Here is a 20,556-nt window from a genome sequence, read left to right on the forward strand (position 1 = left end):
CGTGATCTGGATTGTCTTGGACAATGTCTTTGGAGAGAGGATGTTGGTTAGCAAAATGACTTAAGTAACTTACAGTACCTTTTAAGGGATAGTTCACCCAAAAATGAAGATTCATGAAAATGCAGTTCTTCAAAATATCTTTTTTTGTTTCACAGAAGTCATGCAGGTTTGGAATCACATGGGTGAGTAATTGATGACAGAATTTTTGGGGTGGACTATCCCTGTTTGTATCATACCAGTTTGGTTTATTTACATGTTGGTTATGTGTTATGTAAAGAGTCTGGCAGGTTCATGAAAAGTTTGGTATTTTGTTCACAGATCCAAGCCAGGGCCCTTTGGGTCCAGCTGCTCCCTCACTGCCCCATACGTCATCCTCCTCATCAATCGCTGCTTCTAATTCAAATTATGCAAATTCCATGTGGGGGACCAGCTCTGGCAGCCAACCCCTCTCTCAGGGCAGGGAAAAGGTGATAGTGGACCGGTCAGACCTGGAGGAATGGCCCAGTATTGCTGCTGGGGATGGGTCAAAGACAGGGGATACAGCAGGTACCGGAGGTGCAGACGGTAGCGGGATTCCGAATTGCAGCGCCTCATGGGGTGAGAGGCATCTCCAGCAGCAAGCTAAAGTTGTGGGAGGAGGGAACGGGAGGAAAGGAGTCAATTCCGGCAGCCCCTCCCCACCCACATCCTCTGGTTCACCCAATGAATGTATGCAGTCTGGTAGTGTTTGGGCTTCATCCTCCCATGAACTCATAGGGGGGAATGCAGTAGCAGCAGGCTCATTGCCCCCCATATCCAAAGCTGCCCCTCTCCCAGGGAGCTCTGATAGCTCCCTTGGTGTCAGCTGTGGGATTCCAGGTGCCAATTTTACCCCTAATGCCAATCCTTCTGCTTGGCCAGCCCTGGTACAGGACGGGGCTGGGACAGTTGCAACAGAGGGTGGCTCCTCTTCCCTCCAAAGCTCATCCTTGTCTGCCAGCAACCCTCTTTCTGTGAATCAAGCCTCTCATCAGCACCAACTTCACCAAATGCAATCCAGAGACAGAGAGCCACCCAGTGGAGAGTGGGGTGGCGCAGCACTGGAACCAGGAGCAGGACCAAAAAACACAGGGGTGGCAGAGGGGGCTGATATGGACTGTGGAAGCACAGGTGGAGGGGACGGCTCTGCTTCCTCTTCCTCCTCCACCAGCTCATCATTGTGGAGAGCTCAGCCTTTCCCTGCAAACTCCAAAACGGGTGCCTCAAGAACTGAATCTTGGGAGGATGGAGCAGGGGGAGCTCCGTGTTTGCCGAAGGTGGGAAGGCGTGGGGTTTTGCCAGCCAGGAGGATCGAGGAGATTTGACAGGGGCAAGTGCGTGGGGAACAGGAGGTAGTGGTCAGAACCCCGGGGTATCTCAGGGAGCGTGGGGTGGGGACCATATGTTGGTTGGGGAGTGGGGGGCGTCCAGTGGGGTTGGGGGTGTCAACAATCCAGATGGGAAAAATGGCTCCAGCAGTAATAGCAGCAGCAGCGGCGGTAGTGTCGGCAACCCGACGACTTCTTCCTCCACACCTTCAACTATGACAAGAGCTTGGGACAATCAGAAAGGAGTTGGGGATGTAGGAGTAGGGGACTCGAGTGAGTGGGGAGGCCAGGGTAGCAGAGGTGGGGGAGGTACCTCATCCTCCAGTGGCGGAGGAAACTCCAGAAGTGGCAATCAGCGCCATGGCCACCGCACTCATCAGCCTCCCAACCCTGAAGTGGCCTTACAGAATCTGCTTAGCCGATCTGACCTGGACCCCAGAGTACTGTCCAACTCTGGTTGGGGTCAGACACAAATCCGTCAGAATGTGGCATGGGATTTGGAGGGAGGAGGCGGAGCAGCAGCACCAAGTGGGGCAAACTCCTCATCTACAATGAGTGCACCTGCCCACGCCCAACCATACTCTGGTTCTACTGGCACCACGACTACTGATCCATCTTCCTCCCCTATGCTCCAAAGTGCAACTCTGAATGCCAACTTGAACTCAAACTCCATCCTTGGACCACCCTCTATTTCACCTGGTGAAGGTTGGGACAACAGTAGTAGCAACAGCAGTTCTTCTTTGCATGCCCGAGGCCATCCACCCTCAGGTGTCAATATCCAAAACCCTGGCGTCTCACAATCTGGAGGTGGAGGAGTTAATTCAGCTGGTGGGCAGGGCAAGCCATCTGGGGGTTGGGGAGGGACTGCTTCATCAGAAGGCCCAGGAAAAGGTTGGGACAGTGAGGGACATGAGTGGCGAGAACGTAGAGCAGGGAGATCATCAGGCGGGTGGGGAGATTTCCAAACACAGGGTACTCCATCATCTGGAGGAGGTGGCTGGGGAGACAGTCAGGAGGAGAAAAGAACAGGTGCATGGAAAGAAAGTGTACGGGGGGATGCAGGCAATTGGGGACCGGGAGGTAGCAATGACTGGGGAGATAATGAGCCCAAACCATGCAGTGGGGGTTGGGGGGATGGGAAAGGTGGTGGAGGTACTAGTGGGGACTCAGAAGTGGGTACATGGAGTAATTGGGATGAGGGAGCTCCTAGAGGGGCGTGGGTGGGTGGAGACATGGGTGGAAAATCTCACCAAGCCTGGGGTGGGAAGATGCACTCGTCACAGATGCCAAACAGCCAACTGGCCTCACAGAAAGGCCCGGCACAGCAGCAGCAGCAACAACAATCACAGCCTCAGCAGTGTCAGTCGGTGGAAACGGGGGCCATGCAAGGGGGCTGGGGAAGACCGGCAGGTCCTTCAGCCCAGAGCCAAAGTTCAGGTTGGGCTTCAGGGCCTATACCCCAACTTTCTAGTGGCTCTGGAGACACTTCAGAGCCCAGCGGTTGGGAGGAGCCTTCCCCACAGTCCATCAGCAGGAAAATGGAGATTGATGATGGAACATCTGCTTGGGGTGACCCCAGCAACTACAACTCCAAATGTGTCAACTTATGGGATAAGAACAACGCCCCATCTGGCCAGGCACAATCAGTGTCCCCTCAGCAGGGGCCCCCAACCCTGCAACAGCAGCCACCTGGAAGAATGCCAGCAAGCCTCGGGAATAGGGACATGACCCTTGCACATTCATCAAGCAAGGGGCCTGGAATAGGTAAGTCACTTAGACTTTTTATGTCTATTGTAATGAGAATTCACTGCTGTTTCTTTTAACGGGGGTTCTTTTTGGTATGAAATGGATTGTCAGTACAGCAGAAGATGAAAATTAAACAGTCATTTTGAAAAACGAAGTGTGACATTAGATATGATCTTTCTTTTGCTTTTATGTAGCATACCATATAACTGCATTTATTAAAGTATTTCCTTTATTTATCTTTTAGCCTCTTCTGGATGGGGAGGTAGTGGCTCTCCTTCCAGCCCATGTGTGGACAACGGTACTGCAGCCTGGGGTAAACCTACTGATGCTGGTTGGGTCGACCCTGACCCTGACCCTGTCAAGGCGTCAGGTTGGGGGGACCCCTCCCCCAATCCAGTGAAGTCTGGTGAGTCTGGATAATTTTTGTGATGATGGTGCTTTGAATGAATGAATGTGTTTTGAATTAAACCTGATCCTGAATGTATGCATACTTCTAAATATTTTAAAGGGATTATTTTATTTTTATAGGTTCAAAGTCTATGCAAGAAGGTTGGGGTGAAGGAGAGGGCTCAGTCAGTGCTTCACGTCACTCCAGCTGGGAGGAGGATGAGGAGAGTGGTGGTGTATGGAACAGTGCAGGTTCCCAAGGCAGCAGCTCCTCCTACAACTCTGGAGGCTGGGGAGCAAAGAAGGGCAACAAGGTATGTCAGCGGTCAGGCTAGGTTCAATATTCATGCAAATTTGAAACATAAGTTACTTTATTAGATAATGAGTGTTCCATCTAATTTACTTCAGGGTTCCTTGAAGGGTGCAGACTCTTGGATGAACCCAATGACAAGACAGTTTTCAAACATGGGGATTTTGGTAAGAAATTATAAAAAAAATATCTTAGATAAATGTAGTTTTAGGATCTTACATTTTTGCATTTAAGAATGCACTGATGCAAAATTTGACCTAAAAAGATTTAAATAATCAGCTGTAATTTCATTGTCAGCTTTAATAATAATTGAATTTTCCCAGCTATCAGTGAATAGTATATTGCTCACTAATATATCATGCATCTTTATTAATATGTTTGAGTAAAGTTTGGTCTATGAGGTTTACCAATGTGGAGATTTGTTATTAGGGAGAGGACCCCAGTGGTCGTTCCTTGGATCTAGCCCCTGGTCCTCCACAGGACAAAAAGATGGAAGGAGAGAAGCGTGGTATGGGCTTGAATGAGTACAATGGAGAGATGCGTAAAGGAGGACGTGGAGCGGGAACAGGAGCAGTCTTCCGTTCACCTGGTTCCAAAGAGGTGGGGGCATGTGAACCTGGGCCTTACTATGACAAGGTATTTGCATCTCCTTATGTTTCTTTAAATGGTGTTTCGTTTACTTATCCCTTCAATTCTTATTGAACTCTTTAATTTGGATCTTTTGTCACTTTGGCCACATTCACACAGCAGCAGAATAGAGTCCTGTATTTGAGTCCTTAATACGGTTACGTTCACACACAGTATGGTTATTTTTGGGAGTGACAATGCATTCTCGCTGTGTGAACAGAACCGCACTGGACAACTAGCTGTCTGTCACGTCATACAGTGCAAGAGAGTCACTCTTCTAAGGTGTTTTGTGTGTGTTTTTGCTTTCGGTAACTTACTGCGACAGAGATGTGAGCTGTGTGTCATCTGAAGGTGTTAGTTCCAGTCACTGTTCTCCACCAGAGCGACTTCCGTCAGTTTTGTGTTTCTTTCTCAAATTCAAATGCCGTGTCATGCGCGAGACCTTGCAAAGGACGTGACGTGTGTGCATCGGGTAAGGACTCCAGCTAACGCGTTTACATGCTGCTGTTGGTCAATGAAATTTTGATGGATGAATTCGTGGTTCAATTAGTCTCTTGTCTTGTCAAAAGTGATAATACTTTACAGTTTTATGGATGCAGCTATCTTTAATATTACGTTGGTCACAGTTGTTATGGTTACTAGTAAGAGAATACGGGCTTGACTCTCACTGCACGTTCATACAGACAGTGTTCCAGAAGCTGCTGTAAGTTGCTGTGTGAACGAGACATTTCAAGACTCACATCTATAAGTAAATACGGTTGTCAATCCCAAAAACTGACAGTGTGAACGTGGCCTTTGATTAACCGTTTTCTAATCGTCTAAATATTTCCTCAGGCGAGTGGTCAGTTGTTTAGTAGCGGAGGTGGGATGGCACAGTCCAGGCACCAACCAGGGGTGCCGCCCATCAACCCATCAGTACGAGCGCAAGTGCCTCATCAGTTCCTGTCACCTCAGGTACTTGATAACACTGTATATATTGTTAATATTACTTCAGTAGTTTGCACAACTGTTATGTTGACAGACAGGTCAGTTTAGCAGTGGACATTTTGATGAGGTTTTAAAAACTTTTTGTCTTAAAAGTACTGTGCACTGATTATGCTCAGTAGGATTTCACATTGTCTTTACGATAAGTTCTTGTTAAGTAAAGCAATGCAGCTGTCTGCCATATAAGTCAAAAGTGATCTTCGTAATAGAACTCATTTCTGCTGCAGGTGCCAGGCTCTGTGCTGAAGCAGATGCCTCCTCCCAGTGGAGGTGTTGGGGGAGCCATCTTTCCTCCACAGCTTTCCCCACAGCACATTGCCATGCTCAGCAGCATCTACCCCCCTCATATTCAGTTCCAGCTGGTGGGTAACTCCAGTTGCATGCGCAGTACTTTATCTATGCAGGCCAGACTCACAATACACTCCCTAGAGTTCTGTTTGTTTTTTCTTTTGATTCTGTGACTTGTGCTTTCTTGCAGGCCTGTCAACTACTACTACAACAGCAACCGCAACAACAACAGCAGCAGCAGCTGCTGCAGAACCAGCGCAAGTTTCCCCCAAACATACGTCAACAAGCAGACCCCCAACAGGTACTGTCTTCACCTCTTTTTTTGCAAATAGGACAGTATCCAAGTGATTAGTTACTACTAAAAAGTAGTAGAACTTCACTAGACGTGTTCACAGCAGTAGTAATTGCAGTGATTTCTACATGACAACCCGTTATGTTCTACTGTACTCTTTGGACTCTGAATTGTTTCTATGGCAATACTATTAATGCCAAAATGAATGTATGTAATTTAAGTAACGAGTCGACAAAATCACTATACAAAAAGTAACAGTATTTATCCAGGCTACGTTCACACTGTCAGTCCAAATCCGATTATTTGTGTACCCGATTGGAATCTGATCTAAAATTATTGACTGTCCACATTGTGCATTGCAGCTGTCCAGATCTGATTGGTGTGTCCATGCCATTTCTGTGGATTTCAATAAGATATGCACAAAAATCGGATTTGGACTGACAGTCTGAACGTAGCCTTAGAGGGACATTAGATAGTTTTTCAACTCTGTGCTAGCTACATGAAACTGTATACATTTAATTTTTCATTTTTATTGCGTTTTATTGATTATACCATTTTAATCTTGCATTATTGAGACATTAATAATAATCAATTATAGATTTAAACCGAAATATTACAAAATAACTGCTTAACTACATTTTAATCTTAAATCCACTGCAGTTTTGAATTTCGCAGTTTCAGCGTTCAGGTACTCCTAGAAAATTCCAAAATTAGCAGAATATTCAGAGTTTACAAGTAATTACAATTGTTACATAACTATATTGTACGTACTGGTTTCATATTTCAGAATTTATATTTAATGGCTTGTTCTGGCATAATTCTACGTTTACAAAGTTGCCATTCAGCCTAATTCTTGTGCATCTCCATATAGCAATTTTAGAGAGCTGAGAGGTCTGTTTACTGTCTAACAATCTTTCTTACCAGGCCAATTATTGTAAGGTGCTTTGTATAATTCAGAATATGGTAGAAATTGTCTATTGTTAATTACTATTCACTGCTTATCATTCTTTATAGACTTCATTCTGTGTAGTCAATAACTAATATTGTTCAATATCCCATGTGTTTAAAAAGATACTTAATATTTTTTAGCATGCATGATCACAAAAATAACTTGCAAAGCAATCTCGATTTGTGCATTTTTGGACTCATTGTAGCTTGTATACTGCTATATTACTTATTCAAATACATTTTCTGAAAGAAGAAGACTGGCAAACATCCCTCTTGCTTCAATATAAAGAGACTCGATATTTGTGTAGATGTGCCACACGAGATGATGCTGTAGTTTGAAATATAGCAGCATAAACAGCATAGCAGAACAATAGCAAAGATGCTGTTTGTTGTCATCTGCTCTTGTAATGTGAAAATGAAATGAGGATCTGGGTTTAACCCTCCACAGTTGTGGACATAAGAATATGAGTTGCTTCTGAATTGCTCCTGTGTTTGAATCATTTGAATCTTGTTTTTTTTTTTTCTCCAGCTTGCCAGAATCATGGCTGTTCTTCAGCAGCAGAGACAACAGCAGCAGCAACATGTGGGAGGTACAGGGGGTGGCTCCAAACTCTCACCTTCTCACCTTGGTGGGAGTGGCCCAAAGATGCCAATGTCGGACGCCATCTCACACCCTGGCTTGGTAGGATCTGTAGCAGACCTGCATCAGAAAACACAAGGAGCTTATTCTGGTGAGATCCAGTGCCTGATAAACCTGGTATAAACCTGATAGGCTGTATATGAAATCACACTATTTAATGCATAACAATTGTGGCAATAAAAATGATATTCATTATACATATTTACTAAATTAGAAATAGTTGGATTAAAAATAAATATGTAAAATTAAAGGGGGGAAAAACATTGTAAACAACAGTACACTAATCTGGAATATCTATGTGCACTGGGAATTGTATTTTTTCATCAACAAAAAAGGCCAGATAGATCTAATTTTACATAAAGTACAAAAGTTCCCATCCCCATCCAATTCATATGGACGGAGCATCACAGACTGATGTTTAATTTTCTCTCTATTTTCATAGACAGGACTGTTAAACAAAGCAGTATAGTACTAAAGATGGAGAATGGACGATATGTGCATCTGCGCTCTGGGCAAATAATAGTCCGTTTCCAACACTTATCGACCAAACAGAAAATGCTGTTAATTAAAAAAATGCCAAATATCAGCCGATATATATCACCCTTAGATATATATTGATCGACCACTAGTGTCAATTCATGTGGGAGCTTGATGATGTGATTTTTTTTTTTTTTTTGTAATGTGCCCTTTTCTGTCCCATTCTGTGTCTTGAAGGGTTTGGGCCTGGAGTGAGCCTCTCCGGTCTGGAATTGGGTCCCATGGTTGGTGGCCCAGCTGGGCTTAAAGACAGTGGGGGGCAGCAGTCTCGTTTCAAGTGGATGATGGAAGGTCATTCCCCAGCCCCCTCACCTCCTGATAGCACTCTCCATAAAAATGGTCCATTAACTTTTTTGTGACGCCTACAAAATTGAGTTATAAAAAGGAGTTTATATACAATGTCTTATACAAGTTTGACTTTAATTGTTTGTTTTCCTCTGATATAGGTCCCATTGCTGCTCCTCTCAAAATGAGAGGTGGTTCCCCATATTCCCAGTATGAGATGCTGGGAGGGGAAGGTTTGGGTGTGCCTCCTCAAGGGCCATCAGATCACTGGCACAGAAGTCCTGGAAACAAGATGGGCACCAAGACTGGCACATCCAGCTGGCCTCCAGGTAAACAGTGATGCACATCTAAACATTTTTTAAAAAACATTTTAATCTTCATTACTTGTGAATGTGTCTATAATGAATTGAAATGTGATTTTCACTTCAGAGTTCCAACCAGGAGTGCCTTGGAAAGGAATTCAGAGTGTGGACCCTGAATCTGATCCCTACATGACCCCTGGAAGTATGCTGGGCTCATCAATGTCAAGCCTCAACGACACTGAGCACCAATTGCTAAGAGACAACACAGGTACAATTCTGTCTACCTAACTGATTTCAAGAATTTAAGCTTAAACATTCATATCAAAAGGTTTTCTAAGATCATAAGAATCTTTGATTGACTCAAGTGTGTCTTAACATTTGACTGGTAGTGTATGATAACATTTATTTTCTTCTTTCAAAGGTAGTTCCTCTAGCAGAGACACATACACAGAGCTCTAAGCTTTGAATTTTTTAAAAGTCATTTACATATTCATGTAAATACTAACAAACAAGTCTTGTATTTTGCATTTTGCTTCTTTTTTTTTTTTTTTTTTTTTTTGGAATAGAATCAAATCCCTCCCTCAACACCTTGCTGCCTTCACCTGGTGCCTGGCCCTACAGTGCCTCAGAGAGCCCCCTCAACAATGCACACAACCCAGGTAAAAAAAGCACTCAATGTCGCTTTTGATTTGATTTGATTTCGAAGAAGTCCCATGAGACTTAATTTGTTTAGCTCTGTACTGAATTCCATAATTTGTTCTTACTTTCCAGTTTCAATAGTCTGAATATATTGTGCTTCATTTCCTGTTCACACAGCTAAGTACACAGACTACAAGCCCAGCTGGCCACCTGAGCCTATAGGGCACAACAAGCCTTGGAAGACCAATCGCAACAGCTCTCATCTGCCACGCCCACCTCCTGGACTGACCCATCAGAAGCAGCCATCCGTTTCTCCCTGGGCGGGAGGAGGCCCACGATTGGGTAGAAGCTGGGGTGGCTCTGGAGGCGGCCAAGAAAACCGATTTGGGCCTGGTAATATACCACACCTTTAGAAACTGAAAAACATTAATGAAAAGTATTAATTGAAGCACTATTTAGACATTCACTCAAATAAATTCAACCTACTTTAACTTTTATTGAACGACCAGATCATAAATGGTCTCTCAATCTGTGTAGGTTCTGCGTGGAGTGATGGAGGAGCCTCTAAGGGGAGCTGCTGGTTGGTGTTAAGTAATCTTACCCCTCAGGTATCCATGTTATCCGTTATGTTGGCAATTTTTTAGACCAATTTTCTGTTGTTTTTCTTTTTTTCCCCTCAAATTTCATTGCGGTGATTTGTATCATTTGTTCTCTGCAGATTGATGGCTCGACTTTGCGGACTATCTGTATGCAGCATGGGCCGCTTTTGACCTTTCATCTTGGTTTGACCCAAGGAAGTGCTCTGATTCGCTACAGTACTCGCCAAGAAGCAGCCAAAGCCCAGAGCGCACTTCACATGTAAGTGTCTAAAAAACATATCCTGACCCAGATCCATCAATATAATGGTGATGATAATAATGTTTTTTTTCCATAGAATTTGAATTTTTCACATTTTAGCAACTTATGAAAACCCATTCCCACCTCAGAGTAAAAGATAAAAAGGTATTTTTGTGAGCGTTTAAAATAGGTCATATTGTGAGATATAGTCATACTTTGAGATAAGATGGCAATTATGAGAAACGAATGTGCAATTGCAAGAGTTACATTGAAAAATGTCACAATTATAAAAAAAACAAACAAAGAAACAAAGGTGCAGTTGCGTGAAAGTTAGTTTGTGAGATGTCACAATTGTGAGAAATATTTGCAATTACAAGAAACAAAGGACCAATTGTAAGTAATAGTTACTTTTTTGAGATGTGTATGTATAGTCACAAATGACAAATACAGTTGCATTTACCCTATTTCAATATATTTTGTTGGTTACACTTTATTTTAAGGTGTCCGTGTCACTGTAATTATACATATAAGTACTGAGTAATAATAATTAACTACATGTATTTACTATAGGTTTAGGATGAGGGTTTGATTTAGGGTTAATTGCATATAATTATGCATTTTTTTTATAGTTATTACTACAGTAACTACATGTAACAATGACACTGTAAACATAAAGTGTTACCATTTTGTTTTACTGTGTGGCACAAATGGACTTCCATACCTTGTAGATTTCTTCCTATCTGTAATCTTTGAAATTTTCATCCCAGGTGTGTTTTGGGTAACACCACAATTCCTGGCCGAGTTCGTGAGTGAGGAGGAGGTCGCTCGCTATTTTGCACATTCCCAGGCGGGATCTGGCGGAAGTGGCAGCGGAGGTGGCGGGGCCGGTGGTGTGGCCGTCTCCGGGCCGGCAGGTGTGACGGGGTCATCGGGGGCCGGGGCTGTGGGTACAATCAGCGCTGGGAGTGGCGAGCGAGAACGATCCGGAGTGGGAAGTTTGACAGCAGGAGGAAGCAACAACGGTGGCGGAACTGGGCCCTCTGGCACTACCTGGCAGAGTTTGGATGGTACGGGCAGCTCCGCTGACCCAGGCTCTGCCCAGGGAGCAGGCCTGAGCATTTTTGCCCAGTGGAGCAGCAACGGTGCTGGCGGCAGTGTGGGCAGCAACACAGGGGTCGTTGATCCAAGCAGGGCAGGGTTGTGGGGCGGCATGACTCCAGGGTACACAAGCAGCAGTCTGTGGGGGTCTCCAGCTATGGAAGATCGGCACCAGATGAGCAGCCCTGCAGCGCTGTTGCCTGGAGACCTGTTGGGTGGAGGCGCAGACTCTATCTGACTGATGCAGCCACTTACAGACAAATAGACATGCAGCAACACTCACACACAAAACAGATATATAAATATAACAGTTATCCTCCTATATTATCACAAACAGACGCAGGAATATAGGAACATTAATCAGAATACAGGCAATTTGCGTATATGCCTTCTGTCACTCGGAAGGTTGCATAATGCATAAATATACATCCAAGTATTTAATATACATTCGTAACACCTATGTAGACAAGATTCAAAGGTAAGCACTCAAACAGCAGATGCAGATAAACACTTTAGGTCTGAGAAGCAGACCGACTGCATTACGAAACCTAGCAAAATGCATTAAGACAAAATTATATAGATGACACTGGTTACAAATGTACACACACTGTCATTTTTACCTGAGCAGTGTTTCGAGCTCCCCGTAATCCGATCTCTGCAATGTGGAAGAGTGGAGGAGCAGATTGTGGAAGTAAGGCAGTACATATACATGCGCACACACACACCAACACATCCCATTTCTTCTTACCCTTAAATGAAGACTTCAGCAAGACTTGAACAGAACATGCAAACAGTTGGACTTAAATACTGACTCAACTGGATGAATCCTAAACCTTGAGGTCATAAAGATCACACTCGCATACTGAGACGCTCTCACTCAGGCATGCACTGTAAAGGAGAAACCAGACAAAAAAAGGACAAAAATATGCATCATACAATGTTTGTTGAACGCTTACATTGTTACGGCTCCATTTTCATGCAGACTCAAATTACTCAAACACTGTTCTGATGTCTGACAAACTGTATCTCTTGTCTTTTTTTGTTTTAAAATGATGGTGAAATCCAGAAATGTTTTTTTTTTTCCCAAACGCTGACCTCGTTTTTTTTTTTCTTAATCGAGTATGTTGTCATAATGACGATCACTTGGATGTTACTTAGCTGTACAAGGTGCCCTTTCTGCCTGTGTGTGCATGAGTGAAGTCCCAGGTAAAGAAGGTGACGTTCAGAGTGTTTGCAAGGCATTGATGAATGTGTGGCAGCCAGAGATTAACAAGCATGGTGCATTTACAAAGATCAGTGCTGGATTTAGGGAGGTGAGTAAATGTATGAGTGACAGCTTATTTCAGGTGTTTGATGTCTATGTGTGCATGATACGTATGCAGGTGTGGCTGTGTGTGTGAGCGAGAGAGTGTAGACAGCAAGTTCAAGAACATTGGCACTAATGAATATTTCTTAAGTTGTGGTTTTAGCAGCCTTTTTTGTTTTATATATTGTCTGAATTGCAATAATTATAATAAAGAAAAAGATTTTTTTAGAAGATGCAACCAACTGAAGGCATTCATACTGAAACATGAAACATGCCAAACCTTATTGTACCAAGCTGAGCTGGATGGGTGTTTTAGGAACACTTAAAAGTTACCAGTTGTTTATTTTTGTTGTTGTGTACCATTATAAATTAAGGCGGGCTTTATCACTCGTGTTCAGGTTTTTTTTTTTTTTGTTTGTTTCTGATTTTACAAAAGAAATTAATTTAAAAAAAAGAACAAGACAATTAATAAAGGTTGAATTTAATTTTGTTGTCAATTGTGTCAATTTTCCTCTATATTGTCACTTCTGTTCAATATTTTCACTGCTAGGATTCGCTCCTTCATACTATAATATTTCAGGTTTGTAAGGGTCACTCTTTTATATTCAATCTGTGTTTTGAATGGATGAACTTGCTAATTAGGTCTTTGTTAAATAGTTTAGACCAACGGTTCTCAACCTTTTTGACTCTGGGTCTCGGCGTCTACGACATTCGATGGCCTCATGACTTTTCCAAGTTTTTGTGACTGGACAAGGACTTAAAATGTGCATTTACTCACAATTTCTACATAATGTTTTCTAGTTATCCCAAATGCCCTTTGTTAAATAGTTTAGACCAATGGTTCCCAACCTTTTTGACTCTGGGTCTCGGCATCTACAACATTCGATGACCCCATGACTTTTCCAAAATTTCTACATAACGTTTTCTGTTAAATGTTAAATAGTTTAGACCAATGGTTCTCAACCTTTTTGACTCTGGGTCTCGGCATCTACGACATTCGATGGCCCCATGACTTTTCCATGTTTTTGTGACTGGACAGGGACTTAAAATGTGTATTTACTCACAATTTCTACATAATGTTTTCTAGTTATCCCAAATGCCCTTTGTTAAATAGTTTAGACCAATGGTTCTCAACCTTTTTGACTCTGGGTCTCGGCATCTACAACATTCGATGACCCCATGACTTTTCCAAAATTTCTACATAACGTTTTCTAGTTATCCCAAATGCCCTTTGTTAAATAGTTTAGACCAGTAGTTCTCAACCTTTTTGAATCTGGGTCTCTGCGTCTACGACATTCGATGGCCCCATGACTTTTCCATGTTTTTGTGACTGGACAGGGATGTGTATTTACTCAAAATTTCTACATAACGTTTAATAGTTATCCCAAGCTTTAAAACATTGTATATAAAACTACAAAATGTTATATTCTTTGTGTAACTCCATAGGCATTTTTATAATGTTGTTTTTTGTGACACTTCACCTCATCATATATCCAAGACAATGGTAAGAAAGGGAAAAAAGAAAAGTAATATCTTTATTTTTTGTTGTTTTGAGCTCATTTTGGCCTGTTTGAGAACCATTTGTTTAGACTCATAATGTTGGAAGTGTGTTTTTCCGCATTACTGACTTTACATTATACCGTTTATTACACGTCTACCTCCCAAATGAGTAAATACATGAAATATTCTTATGTACATAAATATACTGGTACAAATAAGGTAACGTTACCAGTGAACCAAGGCTATCAAAAACATTATTGTATATTTTAAATGCTAAATACATCTTTACATTACCATATGTCAAAACGTGGTTTCTAATACTCTTCTTAAGAGAATTATACCGAAAAGACGTAGAGCTGTATTTCGTCGCGTGCGTGCCGTGTGTAGCAGCAGTGTGGATGAAAATGAGGCTGCGTACGCACGTCAAGCGCGCGGCCCCTTGAAGTGATCCGGGTCCTTCCGCTAGTTTGTGAATGACATCATTTCTGTGAGAAGTGCGCTGGGATACAAACAAGGGAGGCTGCTGCTCGCTAGCCCGCTAATGCAAGTAGGTCAATCCATGTGCTGAGATATGAAATCAAGGATTTAAAAATCTGAAAAGGAAAGCGGTGGTTGGAATTACATTTGTGATGAGACGTATAAAATTACGCTTGCACTCTTCGCTGTCCAGGGTCCTGTCTTACGAGCGCAAGCCTGTCGACCAGCCTCACTTTTCCACCACCCTCACGTTAGGTAAGAAAGATGTTCCTGTTTTAAGGTCATATCAGGACATGGGTGCTTAAGATTCATTTAGCTGTCGTGAATAAATGTAAATGTCACCACTATTATCAGTTTGTGAAACCTCGGGATCAACATGGTCTTGGGTGCGGCTGCTACAAAATTGGCTGAAAATCGCTGAAGACAGATTCGTCTTGTGTGTTCAATTATGCAAACGCCGTAAATCACTCACGAAAATGGGTCATTTTCAATAGATTCCTCATTGTAACGTTCATAGTTTGCACATTGATGATCTGCGATGATGCTAAGATTAATTTTTAACCTCTTCGTTGCAAGTTCGTGGGAATTGAACAGCAACTGTGTTCACATCACATGACTCAGATGTCAGATGTCAGATGCATGACTGCCAGTGCTTTTCTGTCTGAAATGTGAATTAAATCTGAGCTGGAGGAAATCATGATGTTAGTTAATGCTGAAGTGAGCATCGGCTACGTGCTAAAATGCTGAAATGTAATTGTTTGAGGAGACTAATGTATTTGATCTACATCATACTAATATTTTGTATGATTCTAAGGCTGTTTTTAGGGAAGGAATCATGGAGTTACGTGTTGGGAGTAAATACCGTCTTGGGCGAAAGATTGGAAGTGGCTCCTTTGGTGATATTTACTTGGGTAAAATTATTATTTACATGATTTGATGCTACTGATCTAGATTTCATGAAAGTGTTGTGTACTGATGTTGTAAAAATAACATTTTCCAGGTGCAAATATCACATCAGGAGAGGAGGTAGCCATTAAACTGGAGAGTGTGAAGACTAAACATCCACAATTACATATTGAGAGCAAGTTCTATAAGATGATGCAAGGTGGAGGTGAGAAACGATCTCCGTCAGTTTTCTTTCTGATGCTGAAAATGGCTTTCTAGAAATGTTTTTTCAATCTCCTTTCCACCTTAGTGGGTATTCCCTCGATCAAATGGTGTGGTGCTGAAGGGGACTATAATGTCATGGTGATGGAGCTCCTGGGTCCAAGCTTGGAGGATCTGTTCAACTTCTGCTCAAGGAAATTCACACTTAAAACTGTCCTGCTTCTGGCAGACCAGATGGTAATTGCATTGAAAGTGTATAAATAAGATCTTCGAGAACAAATCCATATTATCGCTCATACTTAGGGTTAGTTATTTGAATGTACCCCTTATCTTGCACCGTTTTTTACTACTGACATGAGGCCTTGTGTCTTACTGTGGAGAGTGTGCCATTACTTTTGTAATTAATGAGATTCGGTGGAGAAAACGGGCACAAATCCTATAGATTTACATTGAAGGGGAGGCCTGAGCCATGTCTAGGGATCGTAATATAATATAATCTTGCATATGGGCCAGTAAACAACCACCCAGAACACCTTAGCAACCGCATATAACAACATCCTCAAAAGAATACCATAGCAATTGTATAGCAACGCCATGGCAACCACCTTTAATGTCCTAGGACAGTGGTTCCCAATCCTTTTCCTGGAGTACACCCAGCACTGCGTAGTTTACAAGTCTCACTAATCAAACACACCTGATTCAACTCATCAGCTCATTAGCAAAGACTAAAGACAGGGTGCTGCGTCCCAATTTGCATACTATCCATCCTAAATAGTATTCGAAATTAGAATTAGTGTGTCCCAAATCGTAGAATGTTGAAATGAGTATTGCAAAGATATCCGGATGGTCTACTTTTTCTAGTTAAGCTACACACATACTTAACGATTGTAAGGCCAATTATGAATGTAAATTGATACTTATGACTGATCGTGCTCAAATGCATCCGGTCAGAGCCAGCTGCGTTCAGTCGGCGATTACAGTTGGTGTTCAAATTCTGTGTGTAAGTATTTAGTTCTACTTCATTAGAAGGAAACAATCACCGGCTTTAGAATCCAAAGTGCAGATCCATGCACATTGCATAATGGATAATATTACCCACAATTCATTGCACATTGGATGAGGATTCAATTAGAACTACAAACACATAAAAAAGATGCAAAAAAACTACAAACATGGCGGATGTGCGAGACCGACGGTTAAGAGGTTTAGATAAAGGGGTTTGAGTGAATAATAATCAGTATCTAACCTGATTAAAAGATATTTATTCAATGTTATGAAAGACACATGGCTGGCAGATCAATTTTGCTACTACATTTCTCTGTGATACGGCAGGAAATTAAATTAAATTGAATGTGGAAAATTTTAACTGCGACAAGATGATTGAAAGGGCAGTTTAAACGGTTACAGGATGCATGTATCTAAGTGACAGAGCAGTCTGTTATATACACAATTATGACAAGCTTGCCCTCTCTTCTGCTACACACTCAAAATGTGTACTTTTTCTTCACAAAAACTGCACATACCTTTAGGTTACAGTATAAGTAGATGAATTGGGATGAAGCAAGGCGTGTCCAAACCTGCTCCTGGACTGGAGGGCCACTGTCCTGCAGAGTTAACTCCAACTTGCCTTAAAGTACCTGCCTGAATGTTTGATTAGATGGTTCAGGTGTGTTTAAACTCTTGGACGCCCCTGCTCCAATATCGTAAATATGTGTGTTTGATAAGAGAGACATCAAAAATGTGCAGTGTTAAGGGGTACTCCAGGACCAGGATTGGGAACCACTGCCCTAGGATCATAAATGCATGCTTTACTACATAAAAATAGATTAGAAAATCTATATAATTCATATAAAATACTACATAAAATTTTGGTTTAAAAGTCTAGTTTATCATTTGAATAATCTGGCTTCAGATTTTTATTTTTTTTAGATTAAGTTTTTGCTTATGTAATGAATCTTCAGAAGAAGAACTATAAAACCTCAATAAATCAAGTTGTAAATTTTAACCTAGAGAAAAAATGTTATAAATTAAAATAGAAATAGAATTTGTAAAATTGTTTCTGATTTGTTTCATGTTTATTCTTTCCAGATTAGCCGAATCGAGTACATACACTCAAAAAACTTCATTCATAGAGACATTAAACCTGATAATTTCCTGATGGGGCTTGGCAAGAAGGGAAACCTGGTCTACATCATAGACTTTGGCTTGGCCAAGAAGTACCGTGATGCCCGCACACATCAGCACATCCCGTATCGTGAGAATAAGAACCTGACTGGCACTGCCCGCTATGCCTCCATTAACACTCATTTGGGCATTGGTAAGGGTCACTGAAATGCATTCTGTTGATGGACTCTATATTTTGGGTTATTCTAAATTTACCTTCTGCTTCCACAGAGCAATCTCGGCGGGATGATCTCGAGTCCCTTGGCTACGTTCTTATGTACTTTAACTTGGGTTCTCTGCCCTGGCAAGGCCTCAAAGCGGCCACTAAAAGGCAGAAATATGAGCGAATCAGTGAGAAAAAGATGTCAACCCCAATTGAGGTTCTTTGTAAGGGCTATCCATGTGAGTAGATGCGATTTGATCAGCTAAAAAATCATATGAAATTTAATTTCTCATTTAACTCTTTTCTTTATTTTCTAATATGTTTCTAGCTGAATTTTCAACCTACATGAACTTCTGCCGCTCACTCCGATTTGATGACAAGCCCGACTACTCCTATCTGAGACAGCTGTTCAGGAACCTTTTCCACAGACAGGGATTTTCATACGACTATGTGTTTGACTGGAACATGCTGAAATTTGTAGGTTTTTAAACATTTTGTATTATTTAATGTGGTGCTTTATGTTGCTCACCTTGTGGGTTTTTCTGACCGTGTCGTGTCAGGGCTCCAGCAGGACAGCAGAGGATAAAGAGAAGGAGCAGAGGGGCGAGGGAGAAGAGAGGGATGAGAGGACCGGCGGTGGACCACCGGGTTCTGCGGCTCGTGCTTTACCCTCTGGCCCCAACCTCCCGGCCCCTAACAGGGTCCGCAACGGCCCAGACCCGGCCAGCTCAACGCCTGCCTCGCGTGTGCCGCAGTCTGGTGAGTCCGAGAATGAGCGGAGGTGTTATTGATGTCTGTTCTATTTATGAGCAGGTTATTTTTGAAGAATTTGGTTTCTCTTCCTTATGAAACTGTACCCTTATGATCTTCTGTGTTGTTGGTATTTGAAATCAGCTCTTAAAACAAACTTTGCTTACCTGTTATTTTGTCTCTCAGGGAACGCATCTCCAAGAGCAGGCCGAGGAGCTGAGCGGGAAAGGAGAGTGTGTTTACGGCTGCACCGCGGTGCTCCTGCCAATGCCTCCCCTGACCTCCCTCTCCGTCATGATCAGATCCGCATCACTCCCCCACAGGTTTTCGTTCATGTACTAGTTTTTCATTTAATTCCCTGATATTTTTGCTTACCTCTCTGTCTTTCACACAGGTTGCTCGAACACATGGGGAAATGAGCTCTGCAAGTTCACTGTCATTTACTGTTTTTAGGAGGTTAGTGGGTTTTTTTTGTCTGGATCTTGCAATTTATACATACAGTGGGCCTCATTCTAAATCAAAGTCCCTTTAAGACAAGTCATTTTCGGCGGCCCTTTGAAATTCGAATGCCCACTTTGAATGGGGAAATGAGCTCTGCAAGTTCACTGTCATTTACTGTTTTTAGGAGGTTAGTGGGTTTTTTTTGTCTGGATCTTGCAATTTATACTTACATAAATGTACGAGCAAATTCCAGCATGTTCCAGTCAAACACATAATAATGTGTTACTAGTATATTATTTTGAAGAATATTACTGAATATAAAAATGTAATAACAAGCAATATTAACTTCTCCTTTGTTGTTCAGTCGTTGTACAAGTAGGATGATTGGTCGGTATAGTATTTGTCCTGCCCCTCCTCCACTGTGATTGGATGGCTGGGTAAAAAGTGACAAGTGACGACTGCTGCCTACTACCCAAATTTGAACAGTTAACAAAAAAATAAAATAAATAAAGACGGCAAATGAACTCGTGAAATATTATTATGGTACATAGTGCATCAAAATGCAATGTCATCAGTTTGCCTAAATTAGAACACAGAATGTTCAAATGTTTTACGCACCATTTACACTTGGTAGGGAGCAGGTGTAAATTTCTTTCGTACCAGCAAACATTTTGAAAATTTTAACATGTTGAATCAAAATTTGTGTCATAACGGCTTTATGAACGATTTACACAAAAATTTCGTTCCGCTTGTGTTTACATGAATGAGGCCCAATGACTTGAATACCCTCTTCTATCATAAACAAATGTCAGGGGAATACAAATGTCCTGGGTAGCGTTTCCCAAAAGCATCGTAAGCCTAAGTTGATCGTAGCTCCATTGGTTTCAATGGAGCTACGATCAACTTAAGCTTACGATGCTTTTGGGAAACTCTGCCCTGGTGTAAGCATGAAAGTCTTGAAAAAACCTTAATGGCATAAAATTAGCAGTGAAGCATTTTTTTTATTTTTAAATATTATAAATATTAACACATTTGTCCACCAGATCAAGGTGATGTGGAAAGAAAAAAACAGGAAATTATATCATAGAGAGGACTTCTGTAGACCCACATAACTGTTTGCAATTGCTACATCCCAATTTGCATACTATCCGTCTTAAAGGTGCCCTAGAATTTTTTTTTAAAGATGTAATATAAGTCTAAGGTGTCCCCTGAATGTGTCTGTGAAGTTTCAGCTCAAAATACCCCATAGATTTTTTTTTTAATTCATTCATTTTGGGGCATAATTAGAAATGAGCCGATTCAGGGTGTGTGGCCCTTTAAATCTCGTGCTCCACGCCCCAAGAGCTTGCTTGCATAAGTTCACACAGCTAATATAACCCTCAA

The 20,556-nt window shown here is 41.9% G+C and overlaps 2 protein-coding genes across 3 annotated transcripts in view; both read left to right on the plus strand.

Annotated features, from left to right (window-relative positions):
* The window catches only part of tnrc6ba (trinucleotide repeat containing adaptor 6Ba), a 24,201-nt gene extending 11,147 nt beyond the window's left edge, over positions 1-13,054 (plus strand). Inside the window, 20 exon segments of the mRNA XM_048169982.1 lie at positions 156-182; positions 319-1,287; positions 1,290-3,110; positions 3,337-3,498; positions 3,621-3,793; positions 3,888-3,956; positions 4,219-4,425; positions 5,251-5,370; positions 5,628-5,762; positions 5,879-5,989; positions 7,458-7,659; positions 8,283-8,444; positions 8,552-8,719; positions 8,820-8,960; positions 9,259-9,351; positions 9,509-9,724; positions 9,869-9,939; positions 10,050-10,189; positions 10,936-10,960; positions 10,962-13,054. Of these exon segments, the coding sequence (XP_048025939.1) occupies positions 156-182; positions 319-1,287; positions 1,290-3,110; positions 3,337-3,498; positions 3,621-3,793; positions 3,888-3,956; positions 4,219-4,425; positions 5,251-5,370; positions 5,628-5,762; positions 5,879-5,989; positions 7,458-7,659; positions 8,283-8,444; positions 8,552-8,719; positions 8,820-8,960; positions 9,259-9,351; positions 9,509-9,724; positions 9,869-9,939; positions 10,050-10,189; positions 10,936-10,960; positions 10,962-11,504 (5,555 nt within the window). The 3' untranslated portion in view covers positions 11,505-13,054.
* Positions 13,055-14,504: 1,450 nt separating this feature from the next.
* csnk1e (casein kinase 1, epsilon) lies at positions 14,505-19,107 on the plus strand. Of its 2 annotated transcripts, XM_048169985.1 has the most exons (10): positions 14,505-14,619; positions 14,743-14,804; positions 15,364-15,460; positions 15,550-15,660; positions 15,745-15,893; positions 17,745-17,973; positions 18,051-18,221; positions 18,311-18,459; positions 18,543-18,741; positions 18,919-19,107. In XM_048169985.1, the coding sequence occupies exons 3-10, from the start codon at positions 15,385-15,387 to the stop codon at positions 19,092-19,094; spliced, it is 1,260 nt and encodes a 419-aa protein (XP_048025942.1). In that variant the 5' UTR covers positions 14,505-14,619; positions 14,743-14,804; positions 15,364-15,384; the 3' UTR covers positions 19,095-19,107. The 2 variants fall into 2 exon arrangements, with proteins under 2 accessions (XP_048025942.1, XP_048025940.1); XM_048169983.1 differs by having other exon boundaries at positions 14,533-14,804.
* Positions 19,108-20,556: the final 1,449 nt, after the last annotated feature.

This window comes from Megalobrama amblycephala, linkage group LG20, assembly GCF_018812025.1.
Source record: "Megalobrama amblycephala isolate DHTTF-2021 linkage group LG20, ASM1881202v1, whole genome shotgun sequence".
In the NCBI taxonomy this organism is placed as follows: domain Eukaryota; kingdom Metazoa; phylum Chordata; class Actinopteri; order Cypriniformes; family Xenocyprididae; genus Megalobrama; species Megalobrama amblycephala.

Bases quoted from the DNA above. Each gene is read 5' to 3' on its own strand.
- csnk1e (XM_048169985.1), top strand. From the start codon at position 15,385: ATGGAGTTACGTGTTGGGAGTAAATACCGTCTTGGGCGAAAGATTGGA. The intron at 18,222-18,310 runs GTGAGTAGATGC...ATATGTTTCTAG, and splicing joins TCTTTGTAAGGGCTATCCAT to CTGAATTTTCAACCTACATG. The intron at 18,742-18,918 runs GTGAGTCCGAGA...TTTGTCTCTCAG, and splicing joins CTCGCGTGTGCCGCAGTCTG to GGAACGCATCTCCAAGAGCA.